Source organism: Pseudophryne corroboree, chromosome 6 (assembly GCF_028390025.1).
Source record: "Pseudophryne corroboree isolate aPseCor3 chromosome 6, aPseCor3.hap2, whole genome shotgun sequence".
NCBI lineage: Eukaryota > Metazoa > Chordata > Amphibia > Anura > Myobatrachidae > Pseudophryne > Pseudophryne corroboree.
In genome coordinates, this window is record NC_086449.1 from 581,107,113 (window position 1) to 581,131,127 (window position 24,015).

At 48.2% G+C, this 24,015-nt stretch overlaps 1 protein-coding gene across 4 annotated transcripts in view; it reads right to left on the reverse strand.

Annotated features, from left to right (window-relative positions):
- SNCB (synuclein beta) overlaps window positions 1-24,015 on the reverse strand; it is a 216,917-nt gene that overhangs the window by 177,518 nt on the left and 15,384 nt on the right. Inside the window, exons 1-3 of one of the 4 annotated variants that reach the window (XM_063927919.1) lie at window positions 11,194-11,225; window positions 6,290-6,342; window positions 4,951-5,087 (exon numbers count right to left, since the gene is read on the reverse strand). In XM_063927919.1, the coding sequence (XP_063783989.1) occupies window positions 4,951-5,071 (121 nt within the window). In that variant the 5' untranslated portion in view covers window positions 5,072-5,087; window positions 6,290-6,342; window positions 11,194-11,225. Of the gene's footprint in view, window positions 1-4,950; window positions 5,088-6,289; window positions 6,343-6,443; window positions 6,720-11,193; window positions 11,226-24,015 lie in introns of those variants that run through there. The other 3 variants (XM_063927918.1, XM_063927920.1, XM_063927921.1) reach the window with 3 other exon arrangements.

Genomic DNA, 24,015 nt, shown 5'->3' on the forward strand with positions numbered 1-24,015 from the left:
ACGGTGAATAAACAAACGTATTCCTTATTAGGGCCACACGTTAAGGGCAATGAAGGAGGTGTTACATATTTCTGATACTACAAGTACCACAAAAGAGGGTATTATGTGGGATGTGAAAAAACTACCTGTAGTTTTTCCTGAATCAGATAAATTAAATGAAGTGTGTGATGATGCGTGGGTTCCCCCCGATAGAAAATTATTGGCGGTATACCCTTTCCCGCCAGAAGTTAGGGCGCGTTGGGAAACACCCCTTAGGGTGGATAAGGCGCTCACACGCTTATCAAAAAATATCATATAAAAGTATATACACACATACTGGTGTTATACTGCGACCAGCGATTGCCTCAGCCTGGATGTGCAGAGCTGGGATGGCTTGGTCGGATTCCCTGACTAAAAATATTGATACCCTTGACAGGGACAGTATTTTATTGACTATAGAGCATTTAAAGGATGCATTTCTATATATGCGAGATGCACAGAGGGATATTTGCACTCTGGCATCAAGAGTAAGTGCGATGTCCATATCTGCCAGAAGATGTTTATGGACACGACAGTGGTCAGGTGATGCAGATTCCAGACGGCACAAAGGTGTATTGCCGTATAAAGGAAGAGGAGTTATTTGGGGTCGGTCCATCGGACCTGGTGGCCACGGCCACTGCTGGAAAATCCACCGTTTTTACCCTAAGTCACATCTCTGCAGAAAAAGACACCGTCTTTTCAGCCTCAGTCCTTTCGTCCCTATAAGAGTCATATTTGCCCAGGGATAGAGGAAAGGGAAGAAGACTGCAGCAGGCAGCCCATTCCCAGGAACAGAAGCTTTCCACCGCTTCTGCCAAGCTCTCAGCATGACGCTGGGAACGTACAGGACCCCTGGATCCTACATGTAGTATCCCAGGGGTACAGATTGGAATGTCGAAACGTTTCCCCCTCGCAGGCTCCTGAAGTCTGCTTTACCAAGGTATCCCTCCGACAAGGAGGCAGTATGGGAAAAAATTCACAAGCTGTATTCCCAGCAGGTGATAATCAAATTACCCCTCCTACAACAAGGAAAGGGGTATTATTCCACACTATATTGTGGTACTGAAGCCAGAAGGCTAAGTGAGACCTATTCTAAATCTAAAAAAATTTGAACACTTACAAAGGTTCAAATCAAGATGGAGTCACTCAGAGCAGTGATAACGAACCAGGAAGAAGGGGACTATATAGTGTCCCAGGACATCAGGGATGCTTACCTCCATGTCCCAAATTTGCCCTTCTCACTAAGGGTACCTCAGGTTCGTGGTATAGAACGGTCACTGTCAGTTTCAGACGCTGCCGTTTGGATTGTCCAAGGCACCCCGGGTCTTTACCAAGGTAATGGCCGAAATGATGATTATTCTTCGAAGAAAAGGCGTCTTAATTACCCCTTACTTGGACGATCTCCTGATAAGGGCAAAGTCCAGGGAACAGTTGGAGGTCGGAGTAGCACTATCTCGGATACTGCTACAACAGCACGGATGGATTCTAAATATTCCAAAATCGCAGCTGATCCTGACGACACGTCTGCTGTGCCTAGGGATGATTCTGGACACAGTCCAGAAAAAGGTGTTTCTCCCGGAAGAGAAAGCCAGGGAGTTATCCGAGCTAGTCAAGAACCTCCTAAAACCAGGAAAAGTGTCAGTGCATCATTGCACAAGGGTCCTGGTAAAAATGGTGGCTTCCTACGAAGCAATTCCATTCGGCAGATTTCACGCAAGAACTTTTCAGTGGGATCTGCTGGACAAATGGTCCGGATCGCATCTTCAGATGCATCAGCGGATAACCCTATATCCAAGGACAAGGGTGTCTCTCCTGTGGTGGTTACAGAGTGCTCATCTTCTAGAGGGCCGCAGATTCGGCATTCAGGATTGGATGCTGGTGACCACGGAGGCCAGCCCGAGAGGCTGGGGAGCAGTCACACAAGGAAAAAATTTCCAGGGAGTGTGATCAAGTCTGGAGACTTTTCTCCACATAAATATACTGGAGCTAAGGGTAAATTTATAATGCTCTAAGCTTAGCAAGACCTCTGCTTCAAGGTCAGCCGGTATTGATCCAGTGGGAAAAACATCACGGCAGTCGCCCACGTAAACAGACAGGGCGGCACAAGAAGCAGGAGGGCAATGGCAAAAACTGCAAGGACTTTTCGCTGGGCGGAAAATCATGTGATAGCACTGTCAGCAGTGTTTCATTCCGGGAGTGGAAACTGGGAAGCAGACTTCCTCAGCAGGCACGACCTCCACCCGGGAGAGTGGAAACTTCATCGGGAAGTTTTTCCACATGATTGTGAACCGTTGGGAAATACCAAAGGTGGACATGATGGCGTCCCGTCTGAACAAAAAACGGGACAGGTATTGCGCCAGGTCAAGAGACCCTCAGGCAATAGCTGTGGACGTTCTGGTAACACCGTGGGTGTACCAGTCGGTGTATGTGTTCCCTCCTCTGCTTCTCATACCTAAGGTACTGAGAATTATAAGACGTAGAGGAGTAAGAACTATACTCATGGCTCCGGATTGGCCAAGAAGGACTTGGTACCCGGAACTTCAAGAGATGCTCACAGAGGACTTATGGCCTCTGCCGCTAAGAAGGGACTTGTTTCAGCAAGTACCATGTCTGTTCCAAGACTTACCGCAGCTGCGTTTGACGGCATGGCGGTGGAACGCCGGATCCTAAGGGAAAAGGCATTCCGGAAGAGGTCATTCCTACCCTGGTCAAAGCCAGGAAGGAGGTGACCGCACAACATTATCACCACATGTGGCGAAAATATGTTGCGTGGTGTGAGGCCAGGAAGGCCCCACGAAGAAATTTCAACTCGGTCGATTCCTGCATTTCCTGCAAACAGGAGTGTCTATGGGCCTCAAATTGGGGCCCATTAAGGTTCAAATTTCGGCCCTGTCGATTTTCTTCCAGAAAGAATTGGCTTTGACTTGACTTGCTGTTATCCTGTATGCACCCAACAAACTGGGTGCTCTTGCTTCTAAGCAGACTATTGCTAGTTGGATGTGTAATACAATTCAGCTTGCACATTCTGTGGCAGGCCTGCCACAGCCAAAATATGTAAATGCCCATTCCACAAGGAAGGTGGGCTCATCTTGGGCGGCTGCCCGAGGGGTCTCGGCTTTACAACTTTGCCGAGCGGCTATTTAGTCAGGGGCAAACACGTTTGTAAAATCCTACAAATTTGATACCCTGGCTAAGGAGGACCTGGAGTTCTCTCATTCGGTGCTGCAGAGTCATCCGCACTCTCCCCATGGTCCTTTCAGGAACCCCAGCATCCACTAGGACGATAGAGAAAATAAGAATTTACTTACCGATAATTCTATTTCTCGGAGTCCGTAGTGGATGCTGGGCGCCCATCCCAAGTGCGGATTATCTGCATTACTTGTACATAGTTACAAAAATCGGGTTATTATTGTTGTGAGCCATCTTTTCAGAGGCTCCGCTGTTATCATACTGTTAACTGGGTTCAGATCACAGGTTGTACAGTGTGATTGGTGTGGCTGGTATGAGTCTTACCCGGGATTCAAAATCCTTCCTTATTGTGTACGCTCGTCCGGGCACAGTATCCTAACTGAGGCTTGGAGGAGGGTCATAGGGGGAGGAGCCAGTGCACACCACCTGATCCTAAAGCTTTACTTTTTGTGCCCTGTCTCCTGCGGAGCCGCTATTCCCCATGGTCCTTTCAGGAACCCCAGCATCCACTACGGACTCCGAGAAATAGAATTATCGGTAAGTAAATTCTTATTTTTTTTAGTTGCCTCCGCCATGTTTTAATACGCTCGTATGTCAAATTTCACGATCTTCGCTTGTAAACTGTGGATTTGTATAGAAATACAGACAGAAGGACAAATTTTCACTTTTATATAGTAGATTGTGTATATTCAGCAACCATTTGTCTTGTGATAAACAAATTCAAACCTTCAAAACAATAACTAAATTGATGGCATGCGTGTTTTAGACAGACAGGTGTACACAGTATCTGCATACTGTAGCTTATTACAAAGAGTCAGATTTTTTCATTATGTATTCATAGATAGGTGGCATACTGCATGCTCTGCTAATGTGAAGTGAAATAACACCCATACTGTGAACAGAATACAAATAAAGCTAACAGGTAGAAAGTTACATTAAACTGAATACCTCACAGACGTAGCAATACCATTGCTTTAGTTTGTTTTATGCTCTACAACATAATACAATATACTCTGGAAGAAAACAGCTATATTGATTAAATTGTTCACATTAACAATGTCATAAATACTGTATATACTGTATTTGTCTCTTTACAATCCTATATAAGAAAAGGACAACGCTACTCCTCACCTCTATGGGCGGAATTCAAATTTTTTGCGTGCCGCCGGCTACTAGATGGCGCCCGACAGAGCAATTCAATTGTTGCTCTGTTCATGTGCGCACATCCGCCGACGCTGACATTACTGTTATGTTCCATCATTTTGATGGGCTGGTAACTAGCAAAACATAATGTTTATTCATTTAACCTCAAAACATTCACATTTACTTACAGTATGTAACAAAGTGCCCACATTAAGAACAGTCTGTGGGAGGTTTCAGCACTGGACAGCTCCTTGTGGTTCTATACAGCTGCACAAGGATAGCAAACTCCTTGATAAAAGCCAATGGGGTAAATTTACTAAGATGGGAGTTCTATTTAAGATGGTATGTTGCCCATAGCAACCAATCAGATTCCAGGTATTATCTTCTACAAGGTGCTAGCTAAATGAGAAGTAGAAGCTGATTGGTTGCTATGTCTTAATTTGTGGCCACTTACTGTAATGTCTCTGTCTGGACTACAGTAAATAAGGATTAAGCAAGTACTTAAAACAAATGTACATATGTTACTCTACCTAGCCTAGGCATCACAGACATAATGGCTACCCAAAAGACACTAGTCAGTGAAGAGTATAAGATACCTACCCACATATAGGACACCTTCCCTGGTCTTCTCTGCTGCCTCTGCTACCCCTTGCTTGGTTTTCTCAGCAGCAGCCACCACCCCTTCCTTTGCTTTGGACAAGCCTTTCATAAACACATCCATTCTGATCTGTTGCAGTCTGCAGAGAGAGGGGGTAGCAGATTTAGTATGGGAAGCACAGGAAGCACAGTGATAGCAGAAGCCCCTGCAGCTGACTCTGACCTGTTTTTCAAATAGGAAGCCACCTCTGCTCACAACAGATTAGTACATTCCTTTCTCTGATAAAACAGGGAGGAACAATAAGTGAGCACAATCTACATGACACATTGCATTTTAGACAGGCAAATGCACATAGTAAATATCAAGTGTATATGTGCTTCCATGATGTTTTTGCATTGCAGAGAAGAGATTAAAATGATGTGCATATTAAGCAATGGTTTGCTCCTCCAATTTAAATATATACTATACAGGTTTTTGGAAGAATTAGATTAAGTATGCTGATCCAATTAATGATAGTGTTTATTGTAAATACCATGCACATTTTCCAATTATATGTGTGTTGCAAAGACCCATAAAAACACATATGTACATATTAATGTACATATTACACATATTACTGAGGGATGCATGTGTCATATTTCAGTCATTTCTATTTTGTTTGGAACGTGTGTGTGTGTGTGTGTGTGTGTGTGTGTGTGTGTGTGTGTGTGTGTGTGTGTGTGTGTGTGTGTGTGTGTGTAAAAATGTAACACAGATAAATGTGTGAGCTGTGCCCCATGTCCTTGAAGCCTGGGATTTTTTTTCCGCTGCAAAATAAAGGAGGAAGGGTACAAGGGGGAGGTGCAGCAATCCCAGTATCACCCCGTAGACAGGCATTGCAGTTTCTACAGGCTAAAGATGGAGGTGTGATATAAAGAAATAAACCACTGGAGATAGTGTGAGAGGCTGGGGCAAGGAGAATAAAACTACACTTGGCCATCTTGTGATTAGGAGACAGCATGATGATTACAGACTAGATTGTACCCCGAGGACACCCTAGCTACACCCTAGCTATCCAGCAGATCTCAGCTGTGAGACAGACATACACATCATGGGTGATTACAATGTATTATAGTGTTTGGCGCCCCATATCAGCAACAGAAATCTATGCATTAGTGGAAAGACATGGAATTGTCTCCCCAGCCTTGATGCAGATGAGAACAGCTAATGTTTTGCTCCTGTAGCAGATGCCACTACTGCTATGCTCTTTTATATAAAGGGCCCTGCAAAGGGATGTAATTAATCAACAAGGTAATTAACCAAATGTAGGAAACCTTAAATAAACAAAATGAACACACTAACCTTCTCCGTCCCAATGTTACTGCAGGTGCTTCCTTCTTCCTTAAATAGGCTGCCTGGTAAGTGTAAAATAAAAAGGCAGAGAACGTCAGACAGATGGAACAGCTGTGGTGGCTCCTTATAAATACAGTTCTGCCAGCCCCTCACCCTCCCTTACCTGGGGTTCAGAGGTAAAGTGGTCTCAGTCCTTTCTCTGTGTGACGATGAGGCAGAGGAGGGATCAAATGTGTCTCTCTCAGGGGGTCCCTCAGCAGGCAGTGTCAGTGCAACAGAGCCATGGGATGCTACTCTATCAGCTGTACATATACACCCGCCTGCCTTCGCCTCGCTTGAGTGTTGAATGCTTGTGTGAGTGCTGTCTACCCCCTTGTGGTAGGAGATCCTATGAACAAGCCAGAACAGCTATCAGAAGCCCACAGCCAACTTCTCCCCCTTTCTCTGTAGCTGAAAGATAGGAAAATCTATCCTTTGCTTACCAGCCCCCAACACGCATAAAACTACATGTGTAAAATGCAAAACCCTCCCACAGCTCTCATCCCTGACCCTTTCTCCTTCATGCAAGGATGCTCTGTAACCTTCCTCTTCCCATGAGAGATGATGAGGTCAGATACACGTCATCCACAACCAAGAACCCTTAGCTAGGTCACCATATACATAGCAGAAAAGATTTTCAGTAATTCCATTCAGACAGCCTCTAGGTTTCATCTTTTTGTTTTATACTGTATTTTTATTAAGTAGAAACAGGAATTATCATTCTAATGATTGTTACAGTCAAAACTCTGGAGTATTTAGGGAAATTGTTGGGAAACTCAGCACTTCACTGCAGAAAACTGCTAGCCCCTGTAGGGGTACCCAATCCCCTATATATAAGTATATCAGGAATAAATAAGGGAGAGGGTCTGCGCTCTCCAAATGTGTGTGTTTGGAAACTGCCAGCACTTAGTGTCAGTAAACTGATTTATTGTACGAGTCACAATGCTCAACAAAATAAATCTGCATATAGTCATCACAGCAAAAGGCGTCAACACAAACATGAAAAGTAGCTAAAAGGAGTATACAGACTGATAAATGCAAAGGTTAATCAAGTACATGCAGTAAAATGTGTATATATATATATATATATATATATATATATATATATATATATATATATATATATATATATATATATATATATATATATATACATATACACATACATACACACACACATACTGTATGCACACGGGGTAATTCAGACCTGATCGCTACTGTGCATTTTCGCACAGCGGGCGATCAGGTCTAAACTGCGCATGTGTATGCACCACAATGTGCAGGCGCATCGCACGGGTACAAAACGGATCGCCGCTCAGCGATGTGTTTGTGCGACAAATCCGTTCACACAGGCAATTTGAAGGAGATTGACAGGAAGAAGGCGTTTGTCGGTGTCAACTGACAGTTTTCAGGGAGTGTCTGGAAAAAACGCAGGCGTGTCCATGCATTTGCAGGGAGGGTTCCTGATGCCAGTTCAGGTTCCAGACAGGCTGATGTGATCGCAGAGGCTGAGTAAGTCCTGGGCTGTGCAGAGACTGCACAAAATCTGTTTGTACAGATCGGCTAAACATGCGTTCGCACACTTGCACAGCTAAAATACACTCCCCTGTAGGCGGTGACAATCAGCAGTGCAAAAATCGCTTTTCTAGCGATCAATTCTGAATTAGGCCCACACACCATAACTCCCAACATTTTAAAAATGTAGCCCTGGGACTCCATGTGCACGCCGAAGGGCAAGCTCCCTGGTACATGACATTTTAGGAGTATGACCATGTGTCACACCCTTACTTCTCATTATGCTGAGGAAACAGTGTGAATGACACACAGCAGCGTGTGACAGAGTGCCCTAATTATCCCCACCCCCTCTCTGCGTGACATTGCAGTCCCCAGGTGAGGCTGTCGGACAATGTCCGAAATGCAGAATTGTCCGCCAGTGATGGTTTTAGGTGCAGGCTAGCAGGGAATGGCCACCTGGGGTGCTGCGGCCTGAGGGCGCAGTTGCAGTCACCCGGCTCCCGCCTGCAGTCAACACCAAGGAGTAGAGCGGGGAAACAGATGGTAGAGGTCCTACTTGACCTCTAGCGTCTGACAGTGAACGGCACACATAACGTTACGCCGGAAGCACCTGCAGAGAGAAGATGCAGAAATGGATCTTTTCCCATGTAAACCCCTGACAATGAGCATGAAACCCCTGGCAACGAACAGGAAACCCCTGGCAATATGCATGAGACCCCTGGCAATGAGCAGGAATCCCCTGGCAATGAGTATCGAACCCAGAGCATGAAACCCCTGACAATGAGCATGAAACCCTTGGGAATGAGCATGAGACCCCTTAGAATTAGAAGCCTTACTATGGGGCATAATTTGTAAGGGACATTATTGTGTGTGGAGCATAAAATGGTGTCAGAGGCATAACTGTATGTGGCATAATGTGTAATGGGCATTACAGTGTATGGCATAATGTGTAGTATAATGTGTAATGGGCATTACGGTGTGTGGCATAATGTGTAATGGGCATTACAGTGTGTAACATAATGTGTAGTATAATGTGTAATGGGCATTACGGTGTGTGGCATAATGTGTAATGGGCATTACAGTGTGTAACATAATGTGTAATGGACATTATCATGTATGGCAAAGGGCCAGATGTACCAAGCCTTGAAAAGTGATAAGGGGGGTACATGCTGGGAGATGTGTGCTGAGTGATCTATCACAGAACGATCAGCACACATCTCTCTCCCCGCTCAGCACAGCACGATGTGTGCTGAGTGAGAGGGAGGGGGGGGGGGGGAGGCGGGGTTGACCTGCTGCATGCAGGCCAATCTGGTACCAGCCTGCTGTATGCAGGCCAATCTAGTACCGGCGATAACACCGCACGCGACCGTGCATCGCTATCGCTATGGGGCATACACACGGAGAGATCCGTGGTTAATTTCTAAGATTAGAAATTAAGCACGGATCTCTCCGTGTGTAGCCCCTTTAAAGTGTAGAGTGATAGTACCAGCTAATCAGCTCATAACTGTCACTTTTCAAACACAGCCTGTCACATGGCTGATTGCCTGGTACTTTATCATTCTCCACTTTATCACTTTTCAAGGCTTAGTACAGTATATCTCTTGTCCTGTATAAGGGGCTCTACCTGGTGTAATGTGTATAAAGGGCTCTGCTCTACTGTGGTGTAATGTGTGTAAGTGGCTCTAACATGGTATAATGTGTATAAGGGGTACTACTGTGTGTCGTAATATGACTGACGGACATTACTATGCGATATAATATGAATTGGTAGTATTCTGTGACCACGCCTCTTCCCCATGAAGCCTTGCCCATATTTTTTGTGAGCACCATGGGTGCACACTGTTCCTGTTATGAATGGAGTGGTGGGTGTGTCAAAGTCAGAAAAATATCACGCTACACACTGCCATATTTGCACCTCATGCGAGTGCCTGTTGCACGTTCATGAGCCCTGCCGTGCGTGCGCATACTCGCTGTTGCGTGCACCCGCGGGCGCACAGTGTGCGCATTTACGGTAAAGTTTGTGTGCGTCTGGCGGGCGACTCGTTCGTAACATATTTTAACTATATAATGTATTTTATAGATTATGGTCCCTTTGATAGATTCTGAAAGTTTAGTTAATATAGCATGTTCGTGGACATAGAGATCCCTCTTTGTTTGATACGAAGGGTCAGACAGGAGTCATAAGGAGCCAAAGGAAACTTTCACCCTGGGTGCCACAAGGTCTAGAACTGGCCCTGTGTACTGCTAAAAACAAGCTTTTGGGAAATAAACACACACACACACAGACACACACATACAGTATAAGAATCTATTTTAACTTATACTGCTGACATTGTTACAATGCTTTATATAGCACATCTACAATCAGTTTCTCTGACATGCGGGGGGACGCCCAGCACAGGGCTAGTCTGCCCGGCATGTCAGGCCTTGCCCCCTCCCATACGGGTGCTAAAGCATTGCACGGTGGCGATGATTTTGCACCCGCCAAGTAGCTCCCTACCTGCGCAGCCTAGCTGCGCTGGCAGGCAGCTACCCACCGAGTCCTGGGTCGTAGCGGCTGCGTGTGACGTCACGCAGCCATTACAGCCTACCCCCACTGTGTTGTCCGGACCGCACCCCACCAACGGCATTCTAACGCCATTGGCACGCCCCCTCCCGCCCTATGGCCACCTCTGCCTGTCAATCAGGAAGAGACGACCGCAGCCCTGAGATTTTTTTCACATCTCACTGGGCCTCACGGGGTTCAGACTGCGATCCCTTCCGCTGCAGCAATTGGGTCTGAATTAGGCCCAATGTTTGTACTGTAGTTTAATTTTGACTAACTGTTTGCCACTATTTTGTAACAGTATAGCATAAGCTAAAGTGAACAGAAGATAATTAATACCAGAAATCTTCTTGGAGACCCCTCCTGCAAATAGAAACCCCTTTAAATTGCTCACTAAGCACATATTGGCTGAGGTGTTCATTTATTAGTAAAGTCACTCCTTCTCCACTGCTGAGTCAGACAAGTTTAATGTTGGATCATTGTGTATATTCTACTGTGTGCTACTTGATTTCTATTTAGGACGAGATTTATTGCATGCATTTATTAACGCCATATGTATGAATAATTATGCAGGGACCAGCTCTTCCGATAATAGCTCTCCCTTCGAAGAGAAGACTTCCAGGTTTATGACCCAGGGATCCTGCTGTGTATGTGCGGCTGGCAGTCTACACATATACAAGCAGTGAGGATCCCTTTCAGGAGAGGTCTGCGTTAAGAAGCCCATAGGATTCTCGAGGCAATGCCATCTGTATATGGTACTGCCTATAGGGAACAAGCTTTGAAAAAGTTTAACTTTCCGGAGCTTGATGTATACCTGCAATGAGACTCTAGGACCAGGCCTTATGTCAGCTTCAGAACCATGTACATTGTAGGGTCCCTGCAAAAAAACAGACACATTTCATTGTCAAGGAGCTGGACATACTTGTGACACTTGAAGTGGAGAGACTATACCATACGACCAGACAATTGTTGACTTCAGCAAGACTCTGGATTTGGGAAGACTACTGAAGTCAATAAAGAGGACCAACTCAAACAATGATACTAGTTTTTTGAATTATAATTATTTTATACATATGTAATAGGCTACTAAAAAAAAAACCATGCTAACCAGTTCTTACTAAATCTAAACAAAGTCGTTCCACACAGTGCAGGATTCTGATGAGGACAAGTGTGTGCGCCAATAGGCATCACCACAGTGTTGGCCCACAACATATATCTACCTCAACAGCATTAGTGTCCAGCGCAATATGCAAGACGTTTTTGGTGTGGTGTAAGACAGTGGCGTAACTAAAGGCTTGGAGGTTCCTGGCAAAATCTCAAGATGTGCCTCCTATTTGACCTCTGGGATCGGCAGTGCTGTGTGTTTCACAGCTGCGGTTGCACTTGGGAAGCAGCACTTGGCTTTAGCTCTTCTTCCTGTAGAACCCTGCCCCCGGACTCCCATTGCCTAGGTACACAGACGTCTGGGGTGGGTTTAAACAAGAAGGAGAAGCAGAGTGCTGCTGAGTCCCGAATGCAGTGGCGTCTCTGCAGTCCACAGTATTTGTATAATCTATAGTATTTCTTTGCAATTAATATAGTTTACAGTGCACTTTACACTGTAGCTGTAATGACAGCTGGGAGCTCCCGTGGAAGCAGGGGTCCAGGGGTAATGTATCCCTTGAGCCCCCCTCCCCCTTAATCTGGCTATGGGTCTAACTACAGGATTGCTAGACTAACAAATGTCCAGGGCCCCACAAGGTGAAAGGGGCCCACTCCGAAATCAGTCACAAAATACTGTAGACTAAAATAGGATTTTGATACCTGCCTGTAAATCCCTTTCTCGGAATCCATAAGGGATATTGGGGGAAACTAGTACGATGGGGTATAGATGGGATCCAAAGAAACCAGTGCACTTTACATTTCTTCAACTGGGTGTGCTGGCTCCTCCCCTCTATGCCCCCTCCCACAAGCAGTTTAGAAAAAGTGCCCTCAGAAGAGGATGCACATCTCTGCAGCCCCAGAGAGTTTTCTTCAATTTATTTTAAAACTTTTATTATTTTCGGTATGCTGTCTGGGCAACAGGATACCTGCATCGTGGGAGTTAGGGGTGGGACGGTCACCGGCCTTACGATGTGCAGAGCCGCTTCCCTGCTGCGGGACCACTGTCCTGAGGAGTTGTTGTTCAGCGGGGCAATGCTGCCTGAAGGTGACATTGGTGGCGAGTACAAACCGTGGGCCCCCGGTTCAAAGTGCGGCTGACCACGGGTGCGGCGTATGGGACCCACCCGTGGGGGTCCCACTCGGATTCCCCGTGTGCAAACTGGCACAAAACTGCTTGACTAGCACTTGTGTGATGTTTTAAGCTGTTTAGGAGACTTTGCCAGTATAAAAAATATGTACAGCTTCGGCGCCATTGGAGGGGGGGGAGCTTCCTCAGAGCAGGACTTGGGGTGTTTTGGTGGGGTGTAGTACGGCTGACCCGTGGTCTCCTGACCGCCGGTCAGCTTACCGACGCCGGGATCCCGGCAGCTTACCGACGCCAGGATCCCGGCGGGGAGGGGCGAGTGCAGCAAGCCCCTTGCGGGCTAGGTGGCGACCTGCGGTCGCCACGGGTTCTATTCCCACTCTATGGGTGTCGTGGACCCCCACGAGTCGAAATAGTCCCTGTTGGTCGGCATGCCGACCATCGCGACAGTGACCCGTCGGGCTGGTGGAGGAGGTCATGTGACTGTCGGTCAGCTGACCGGCGGTCACATGAATACCACCCGTTTTGGTGCCTTCCTATGCTTACTACAGCCATCTACAGCACACACAGCGCTTCCTGCCTCACAGACACACTGGAAAACTGGTACAGGGTGCAGCAAAGGGTAGAGCCTCTTGTGTACATTATCCTGAGCATATTAGGATTGCAATTGTTAGTGTTTACTGTGTTTTACAGAGCTGACAGTCTCACTGGGGCTGTGCAGCTCTGGGTGTGCTGGTATTATCCCTCTCTCTTTGTCTCCTCTCAAATACAGTAGGGCAGGCTTGCATTGCAACTGTCTGTGTGTATGTGTATGGTTTTGTACTTACTGTGAAAATGGGTAAGCACAAGCTGTGCAGTATGTGTCACACCAGATTCTCTCCATTATCTAATGACACTGTTTCCTGTGAACAATGCAGTCAATCTTCACAAATTAGTGAAGAGGCTGGGGGAGAGGGTCCAAAGCCCCGCTGCTAATGTACAGAAAACTCAGCTACTGCAACAAGCTGTTGCAGATTTAACTGCTAGGGCTGATGCACAGCCCCCCCCCCCCCCCCCCCCTCTCATGCAGGTCCCCAGAAGTGTGGTTTACCTGCACTACTGTCTGATACAGATGATGATATACAATATGATGGGGATGACCTGGATCCCATTAGTGGGTATCCCGATTCTACTCAGGGTATTGAACCCCTCGTTTTGGCTATAATGCATGTGTTAAAGCTCCCTCTAGAGGACACTGCATCACAGCATTCGTTTTCTTTGTACAAAACAAGCCCAATGTCACTTTCCCTGATTCTCCAGAGTTAGATGACTTTTTCAAACAGGCCTGGAAAAGTCCAGACAAAAAATTCCAAGTGTCCAAAAAGTTTTTGCGCACTTTCCCATTTGCTCCTGAAGGTCGAAAATTTTGGGAGGAACCCCCTGGCGTGGATGTCTCAGTCTCTCGCCTGTCTTAAGAAGGCGGTGCTGCCTGCCCCGGGCTTCTTTACTATGAAGGATCCTGGGGATCGGAAGATAGAGACTACCCTAAAGTCTATATACACTGCAGCCAGCCTCTCACAAAGACCGGTCATTGCGGGTTGCTGGATGACCCATCCTATTCATGCTTGGGCCGTTCAAATTCAGGGGGTCTCTCAGGGGATATGCCCTTAGTTACTGTGGTAACCCTACTGAAGCACATTCGGGACACTACACGTGTCCTCTGTGATTCCCTCAAGGAGATGGGGAACATTAATTCTTGGACGTCTGCCATGGCAGTGTCGGCACGCAGGGCCTTGTGGTTGCGTCAGTGGATAGCGGACGCAGAATCCAAACGTAGTGTGGAATCCCTCCCCTTTTCTGTGGAATGGCTTTTTGGGGTTGAATTGGATACCTGGATTTCCAAAGTTACGGCTGGGAAATCCACGTTTCTTCCCTCTGGGGCACCACTAGCAAGACGCTCCTATCCGGGGGCCATCTGTCCAGTCCTTTCGGTCTAACAGATTTCGATCGAAGGCCAGAGGTGCCTCCAATGCGGCTAGAGGCACCAGAAGCAAGTCCAGAAAACCAGCAAGTATCAGTTCTCAGGAACAGTCCACCAGTTCTGCTTCCACTAAGGCCTCAGCATGACGGTGCCCACCCACCCCGAGGGGACCTCGAGGTGGTGCCTGATTGCGTCACTTCAGCCGTATCTGGGAAGCCTCCTGCCAGGATGCCTGGGTCAGGGAGCTCGTTTCTCAAGGCTACAGGCTGTTCGACAGTACTCCCCCCCAACGATTTTTCAAATCTAGCCTACCAGCTTTGGAGGATGTGCAAGTTATGTTGCAACAGGCTATCCGAAAGTTGGTCCGGTCCCACGTCATTGTTCCAGTACCACTACTGCAATGCAGCAAGGGGTTTTACTAAAACCTGTTTGTGGTGCCGAAGGTGGAAGGTTCGGTCAGACACATTCTGAATCTGAAATCCTTGAATCCTTATTTGAGGGTGTTCAAGTTCAAAATGGAAGCCCTGCGAGCAGTGATAGCGGGCCTGGAAGAACAGGAATTTATGATCTCCTTGAATATCAAGGACGCCTATCTCCATATTACGATTTGGCCTCCTCATCAGGTGTATCTGAGGTTTGCCCTGCTGGACGATCACTTCCAATTCCAGGCAATTCCAGGCACTGCCCTTTGGCCTGTCGACTGCCCCGAGTATATTCACGAAGGTGATGGCGGAGATGATGCTTCAACTCCGGGTCCAGGGGATCAATGTGGTCCCTTATCTGGACGATCTTCTGCTAAAGGCAAGATCCAGGGAGCTTTTGGTTCTCCATATTGCCCGCACCATCCATCTTCTGTCTGACCATGGGTGGATCCTCAACTGACAGAAGTCCCACCTGGAGCTAACTCCGAGGCTCCTGTTTCTGGGGATGTTGCTGGAAGGTGTTTCTTCCAGAGGACAAGGCGAAAATACTTCAGGAGATGGTTCGCATGGTGCTCCGACCTACTCGAGTACATCTCTGCATTGTCTGTACATCTCTTGATTGTTGGGAAAGATGGTTGCCCCATACGAGGCAATCCAGTATGGGAGGTTCCATGAAAGAACGTTTCAGTTGGATCTCCAGAGCAAGTGGTCCGGATCACATCTCCAGATGCACCGATGATTCAGCTGTCACCTCAGGCCAGGATTTCCCTCCTGGGGTGGCTACAGTCCTCCAATCTCCTGGAGGGCAGAAGTTTCGGGATTCAGGATTGGACCCTCCTTACGATGGATGCAAGTCTGAGAGGATGGGGAGCTGTCAGCCAAGGGGCGCAGTTCCAGGGCAGGTGGTCAGCCCACGAAAGCCTCCTTGAAATCAACATTCTGGAACTTCTACAATGCTCTACTTCAAGCCTCTCCTCTACTCAGGGATGTGTGATCCAAGTACAGTCGGACAACACCACGGTGTGGCATATATCAATCGACAAGGAGGGACAAAAAGCAGAGCCTGCATGTGAGAGGTGTCCTCTGGGTGGAAAGAAATGCATGAGCCATGTCAGCAATCTTCATTCCGGGTGTGAACAACTGGGAAGCAGACTTCCTGAGTCATTACGATCTACAACCGGGTGAGTGGGGGCTCCACCATCTGATGTTCCAGCAGATCATCGACCGGTGGGGTTGCCCACAAATAGACATGATGGATTCTTGTCTCAACAAAAAACTTCCCTGGTATTGCTCGCGGACCAGGGACCCACAGGCGAGGGCAGTGGACGCACTGGCGTCGCCTTGGCCGTACTGGCTTTGTCTACCTGTTTCCTCCGATCCCATTGCTCCCAAGAGTGCTAAAGCGAATCAGGAATCAAGGTGTCCAGGCAATTCTAATTGCCCCGGATCTTCTGGACATGTCCGTCGAAGACCCTTGGCCTCTACCACTCAGAAGAGATCTTCTTCAACAAGGACTGTTCATCTACCTGGACTTACCTGGACTTACGGCGACTTCGTTTGACAGCATGGAGGTTGAGCACAACATTCTAGCTCACAAGGGCCTTTCCAAGAAGGTTATGGCAACCATAGTTCAGGCCAGGAAACCCTGTGACGTCAAAACACTATCATCATATCTGGAGTAGATATGTCTCTTGGTGCGAGGAACAAACGTACCCGCCTGCAGTATTTCACTTGGGACGTTTCCTGCAGGCTGGTGTGGATAAGGGCTTATGTCTAGGTTCCATTAAGGTCCAGATTTCCGCTCTCTCCATTTTCTTTCCGAAGTAATTGGCAGTGTTGCCAGAAGTTCAGACCTTCTTGCAATGGGTACTCCACATACAACCTCCCTTTGTGCCACCTACGGCCAGGGCAGTCGAGAGCTGGAATGGGCCCAGGTACTTTTCAAGAGGTGTGGCCTAATCACAGGAGGTGTGGTCATGTACCCTTAGAAAAAAATACTGAAATAGATAGTATTTTAAGCACCTCCATGGCCACACTGAAGCCCAGTACACAGCAGCGTGTGCTGGGCTGAGGAAAAAAGTTGCAGCTGCTAGGTAAGGGGAAGGGGGCCTGGGCCCCTACTGGACCCTCACTGTGCTCCTGCATCAGACCTGGGCTTGGGTAATTTGTACCCTCTCCCCCCTCTCTCGGCACCACTGCCTACGGCACCCTGGGATTTGGATGTAGTGTTGAAATTTACAGTCCTCCTGGTTTGAACCGCTGATGACCTATATTTCCTGTATTTCATTTTTTTTAATTTTTTTATTTACAAAAATAAACAGGACTGTCTTTTTGTATCGGCTCAATGGGCAGTTGCCCAAGGGCCCCAGGAGTATAAGGAACCTATGTTGATAGCTGAGTGTCCCCTTTTTCCAAGGTTACAATATTTTGAAAATCGGCTCTGGGGAACTGGAGATATCCGACTTCAAAGCAGTGGTCCCCATCTGAGCCTGTTAATTGCTCTTCCTAGACAGATATCTTACTAATACTCTCTAATATAATACTCTCCCCTTTCGGTGGATACTGGCAGCTTATCTCTACTATGCCCAGAACCAGAGATATCAGCCTTCCAGCAGCTGATCCCTGCTCCAGCTCCACACGCCTTGTATGCACGTTTTTGTGTTGTTGTTGTTGGTGGTGGTGGATTGCTCTGGCTCCTGAACTCTGATCCCCAAGTCCCTAATACCTTCTGAAAGGTAGGACTTTCTAGTTTTTTATCCAGTTGAAAGCTAAGAAATCTATTTCCAGGAACTGGAGATATCTGCAATCAAGCAAGCTGCCATCCCACAGAAAAATTCTGAATATTAAGCCCACTCCACTATCCACCCCTCCCCTGCATATTAAATACCCCCTACCACCCTGGAAGTCATGTACCAGGACCCCTTCATTCAGCTCAGTGCTCCTTTCTACAGTACAGTGGTCTCCCTCAAGCCCCATCTTCCACAATCTGTGCAGTAAAGGAGTAATGAGCAGAAATGACTGCTCCCGGTCCTACATGCTGAGTGGAAGATAAAACACCCCCTACCGTCCGTGGGCCATCAAAGCTGCCGCTGATACCCATCCTCCAGCGGTAGGGGTGGGGGGTGCTAAGGGCTCCAGTGCATTGCTTTGCCCAGGGGCCTACAGTACTGTTAAGGCAGCCCTGAAATAACTATATATAGTGAACACTGGAGCAACAATATATACTGTTCATTATATGGGGCACATTATGATGGGACACTTGGCCTAATTCAGACCTGATTGCTGCTGTGTGTTTTCGCACAGCAGCCGATCAGGTCTGAACTGCGCATGCGCCGCAGTGCGCCGGAGCATGCCAGACAGCCGACGGCTGTCTCAGCCCTGCGATCGCCTCTGCCTGATTGGCAGGCAGAGGCGGTCGCTGGGTGGGAGGGGGCGGGCAGGCGGCACTTGGCCGCCGTTTAGGGGACTTAGCCCGGGCTACGCAGGCATGCCCGGACCGTTGTGGGAGTAGGCACACACAGCCACTGCGACCCTCACAGCGACAAGTAGCTCCTGCCAGCATGCAGGAGCTGCGCTGTTAGGGAGCTACTCCTCAGGTACAAAAGCATAGCCGCCGTGCAATGCTTTAGTACTTGTGTGGGGGGGTTGGGCCTGACATGCGGGGCAGACTAGCCCTATGCTGAGCGTCCCCCCGCATGTCAGCAGGTCTGAATTAGGCCCACTGTGCATGTGTGAGATGTTAAAGGTGCATGCATAGCTTGAAGACAGGCTGCGAATAGTAACGGGACACCGCAGCTGCAGGGGTACTGTCTCACACTTCTGAAAAGCTGACCCCACTGAAAGAGCAGCTATTCGGCCGTGATAAGTAGGTAAATGAGACATGATGTAAGCCTCTGATATTATCATCCAGCTCGCTGTGAGTTCAATATTTAATTAGCACACCAAATATTTTAGCATGATGAATAGCCCCTTAGAGTAGAAAGCTAGTGTTATATAGGGGTAAAGTGACACAAGATGACTGACACAAAGTGGGTAAATCAGACTGGATCGTTGCAGCAGCAGCGATCGCAGTCTGAATTACTATGCCCGCACTGCGCACGTGCAGCCAGTGAGATGCTCTCAGCATCTCACTGGTGCGATCGCCTCTACCTGACTGATAGGCAGAGGCGGTCATGGGACGGGAGGGGGCGTGGCAACAGCATTAGAATGCCGTTGGTGGGGCGCAGTCCGGACCACGGAGGCGTATTCAGACCGTTGGGGGGCGAGTCGTGGTGGCTGCGTGACGTCACACGCAGCCGCTGCTACCCGGGATGTAGCGGGTAGCTCCCTGTCAGAGAGCAGGGGCTACACAGGTAGGGAGCTACTTGCCAGGTACAAATGCATCGCCGCTGTGCAATGCTTTTGTACCTGTGCGGGGGGGGGGGCAGGGTCCGCACATGCGGGGCGGACTAGCCTTATGCTGGGCGTCCCCCTGCATGTTAGAGTAACTTATCATAGATGTGCTAATTTTAGCAAATCTACGATCAACTCTGAATTACCCCCAAAGTTATATACTGAAAGGTGAGTTCCATGGTTAAAAAAAATCCTAAAGATTGCGAATGTACATTTGAAAAATATTCAAATCAAATATTTGTTTTTCTCTGACGTCCTAGTGGATGCTGGGAACTCCGAAAGGACCATGGGGAATAGCGGCTTCGCGGGAGACTGGGCACAACTAAAGAAAGCTTTTAGGTCACCTGGTGTGCACTGGCTCCTCCCACTATGACCCTCCTCCAAGCCTCAGTTAGATTTTGTGCCCGGCCGAGGTTGGATGCACACTAGGGGCTCTCCTGAGATTCTAGAAAGAAAGTATATAATTAGGTTTTTTATTTTACAGTGAGACTGCTGGCAACAGGCTCACTGCAGCGAGGGACTAAGGGGAGAAGAAGCGAACCTACCTGCTTGCAGCTAGCTTGGGCTTCTTAGGCTACTGGACACCATTAGCTCCAGAGGGATCGACCGCATGGAACTGGCCTTGGTGTTCGGTCCCAGAGCCGCGCCGCCGTCCCCCTTACAGAGCCAGAAGAGGTCCGGAAAATCGGCGGCAGAAGACATCAGTCTTCACCAAGGTAGCGCACAGCACTGCAGCTGTGCGCCATTGCTCCTCATGCACACTTCACACTCCGGTCACTGAGGGTGCAGGGCGCTGGGGGGGGGCGCCCTGAGCAGCAATAAAAACACCTTGGCTGGCATATATATCACAATATATAGCCCCAGAGGCTATATATGTGATAAATACCCCTGCCAGAATCCATAAAAAAGCGGGAGAAAAGTCCGCGAAAAAGGGGCGGAGCTATCTTTCTCAGCACACTGGCGCCATTTTCTCTTCACAGTGCAACTGGAAGACAGCTCCCCAGGCTCTCCCCTGTAGTTTTCAGGCTCAAAGGGTTAAAAAGAGAGGGGGGGGGGGGCACTAAATTTAGGCGCAATATTGTATATACAAGCAGCTATTGGGAAAAATTCACTCAATATAGTGTTAATCCCTAAATTATATAGCGCTCTGGTGTGTGCTGGCATACTCTCTCTCTGTCTCCCCAAAGGGCTGTGTGGGGTCCTGTCCTCAGTCAGAGCATTCCCTGTGTGTGTGCGGTGTGTCGGTACGGCTGTGTCGACACGGTTGATGAGGAGGCTTATGTGATGGCAGAGCAGATGCCGATAAATGTGATGTCGCCCCCTGTGGGGCCGACACCAGAGTGGATGGATAGGTGGAAGGTATAAACCGACAGTGTCAACTCCTTACATAAAAGGCTGGATGACGTAACAGCTATGGGACAGCCGGCTTCTCAGCCCGCGCCTGCCCAGGCGTCTCAAAGGCCATCAGGGGCTCAAAAACGCCCGCTCCCTCAGATGGCAGACACAGATGTCGACACGGAGTCTGACTCCAGTGTCGACGAGGTTGAGACATATACACAATCCACTAGGAACATCCGTTACATGATTCCGGCAATAAAAAATGTGTTACACATTTCTGACATTAACCCAAGTACCACTAAAAAAGGGTTTTATGTTTGGGGAGAAAAAGCAGGCAGTGTTTTGTTCCCCAATCAAATGAGTGAATGAAGTGTGAAAAAGCGTGGGTTCCCCCGATAAGAAACTGGTAATTTCTAAAAAGTTACTGATGGTGTACCCTTTCCCGCCAGAGGATAAGTTACGCTGGGAGATATCCCCTAGGGTGGATAAGGCGCTCACACGTTTGTCAAAAAAGGTGGCACTGCCGTCTTAGGATACGGCCACTTTGAAGGTACCTGCTGATAAAAAGCAGGAGGCTATCCTGAAGTCTGTATTTACACACTCAGGTACTAGACTGAGACATGCAGATAGTGCTGCTGCAGCGTGGTCTGTAACCCTGTCATACAGGGATACTATTTTGCAAACATAAGACGTCGTCTTATATATGAGGGATGCACAGAGGGATATTTTGCCGGCTGGCATCAAGAATTAATGCAATGTCCATTCGGTCAGGAGGTTATTAGAGACCCGACACTGGACAGGTGATGCTGACTTTAAAAGGCACATAGAGCCTTATAAGGGTGAGGAATTGTTTGGGAATGGTCTCTGGGACCTCGTATCCACAGCAACAGCTGGGAAGGAAAAATTTTTACCTCAGGTTTCCTCACAGCCTCAGAAAGCACTGTATTATCAGGTACAGTCCTTTCGGCTTCAGAAATGCAAGCGTGTAAAACGAGGGAAGAGGGAAAAAGCTGCACCAGTCAGCCAGTTCCCAGAATCAAAATTCTTCCCCCGCTTCCTCCGAGTCCACCACATGACGGGGGGGCTCCACAGGCGTAGCCAGGTACGGTGGGGGGGCTGCCTCAAAAATTTCAGCGATCAGTGGGCTCGCTCACAGGTGGATCCCTAGATCCTTCAAGTAGTATCTCAGGGGTACAAGCTGGAATTCAAGGCGTCTCCCCCCCGCCGTTTCCTCAAATCTGCCTTGCCGACAACTCCCTCAGGCAGGGAGACTGCTAGAGGCAATTCACAAGCTGTATTCCCAGCAGGTGATAGTCAAGGTGCCCCTACTTCAACAAGGACGGGGTTACTATTCCACACTGTTTGTGGTACCGAAACCGGACGGTTCGGTGAGACCCATTCTATATTTGAAATCCTTGAACACATACATAAAAAAATTCAAGTTCAAGATGGAATCGCTCAGGGCGATTATTGCAAGCCTGGAGGAGGGGGATTACATGGTATCCCTGGACATCAAGGAGGCTTACCTACATGTCCCCATTTACCATCCTCACCAGGAGTACCTCAGATTTGTGGTACAGGATTGCCATTACCAATTCCAAACACTGCCGTTTGGACTGTCCACGGCACCGAGGGTCTTTACCAAGGTAATGGCAGAAATTATGATACTCCTTCGAAAAAGGGAGTTTTAATTATCCCGTACTTGGACGATCTCCTTATAAAGGCGAGGTCCAAGGAGCAGTTGTTGGTCGGAGTAGCACTATCTCGGGAAGTGCTACAACAGCACGGATGGATTCTATACATTCCAAAGTCACAGCTGGTTCCTACCACACGCCTACTGTTCCTGGGGATGGTTCTGGACACAGAACAGAAAAAAGTGTTTCTCCCGCAGGAGAAAGCCAAGGAGCTGTCATCTCTAGTCAGAGACCTCCTGAAACCAAAACAGGTATCGGTGCATCACTGCACACGAGTCCTGGGAAAAATGGTAGCTTCTTACGAAGCAAAATTCCATTCGGCAGGTTTCATGCAAGAACCTTTCAGTGGGACCTCTTGGACAAGTGGTCGGGATCGCATCTTCAGATGCATCGGCTGATAACCCTGTCTCGAAGGACCAGGGTATCTCTACTGTGGTGGCTGCAGAGTGCTCATCTTCAAGAGGGCCGCAGATTCGGCATACAGGACTGGGTCCTGGTAACCACGGATGCCAGCCTTCGAGGCTGGCGGGCAGTCACACAGGGAAGAAATTTCCAAGGACTTTAGTCAAGTCAGGAGTCGTCCCCACACATAAATGTTCTGGAACTGAGGGCCATTTACAATGCCCTAAGTCTGGCAAGGCCTCTGCTTCAAAACCAGCCGGTACTGATCCAATCAGACAACATCACGGCAGTCGCCCATGTAAACCGACAGGGCGGCACAAGAAGCAGGATGGCGATGGCAGAAGCCACAAGGATTCTCCGATGGGCGGAAAATCACGTCTTAGCACTGTCAGCAGTGTTCATTCCGGGAGTGGACAACTGGGAAGCAGACTTCCTCAGCGGACACGACCTACACCCGGGAGAGTGGGGTCTTCATCCAGAAGTCTTCCAACTGTTGGTAAACCGTTGGGAAAGGCCACAGGTGGACATGATGGCGTCCCGCCTAAACAAAAAACTAGAGAGATATTGCGCCAGGTCAAGGGACCCTCAGGCGATAGCTGTGGACGCTCTAGTGACACCGTGGGTGTACCAGTCAGTTTATGTGTTCCCTCCTCTGCCTCTCATACCAAGGGTACTGAGAATAATAAGAAAACGAGGAGTAAGAACAATACTCGTGGTTCCAGATTGGCCAAGACGAGCGTGGTACCCGGAACTTCAAGAGATGATCTCAGAGGACCCATGGCCTCTGCCGCTCAGACAGGACCTGCTGCAGCAGGGGCCCTGTCTGTTCCAAGACTTACCGCGGCTGCGTTTGACGGCATGGCAGTTGAACGCCGGATCCTGAAGGAAAAAGGCATTCCGGAGGAAGTCATTCCTACGCTGATTAAAGCCAGGAAAGAAGTAACTGCAAAGCATTATCACCGCATATGGCGGATGTATGTTGCTTGGTGTGAGGCCAAAAAGGCCCCAACAGAGGAATTTCAACTGGGTCGATTTCTGCATTTCCTACAAGCAGGAGTGACTATGGGCCTGAAATTAGGCTCCATTAAGGTACAGATCTCGGCTCTGTCGATTTTCTTCCAGAAAGAACTAGCTTCACTACCTGAAGTTCAGACGTTTGTTAAGGGAGTGCTGCATATTCAGCCCCCTTTTGTGCCTCCAG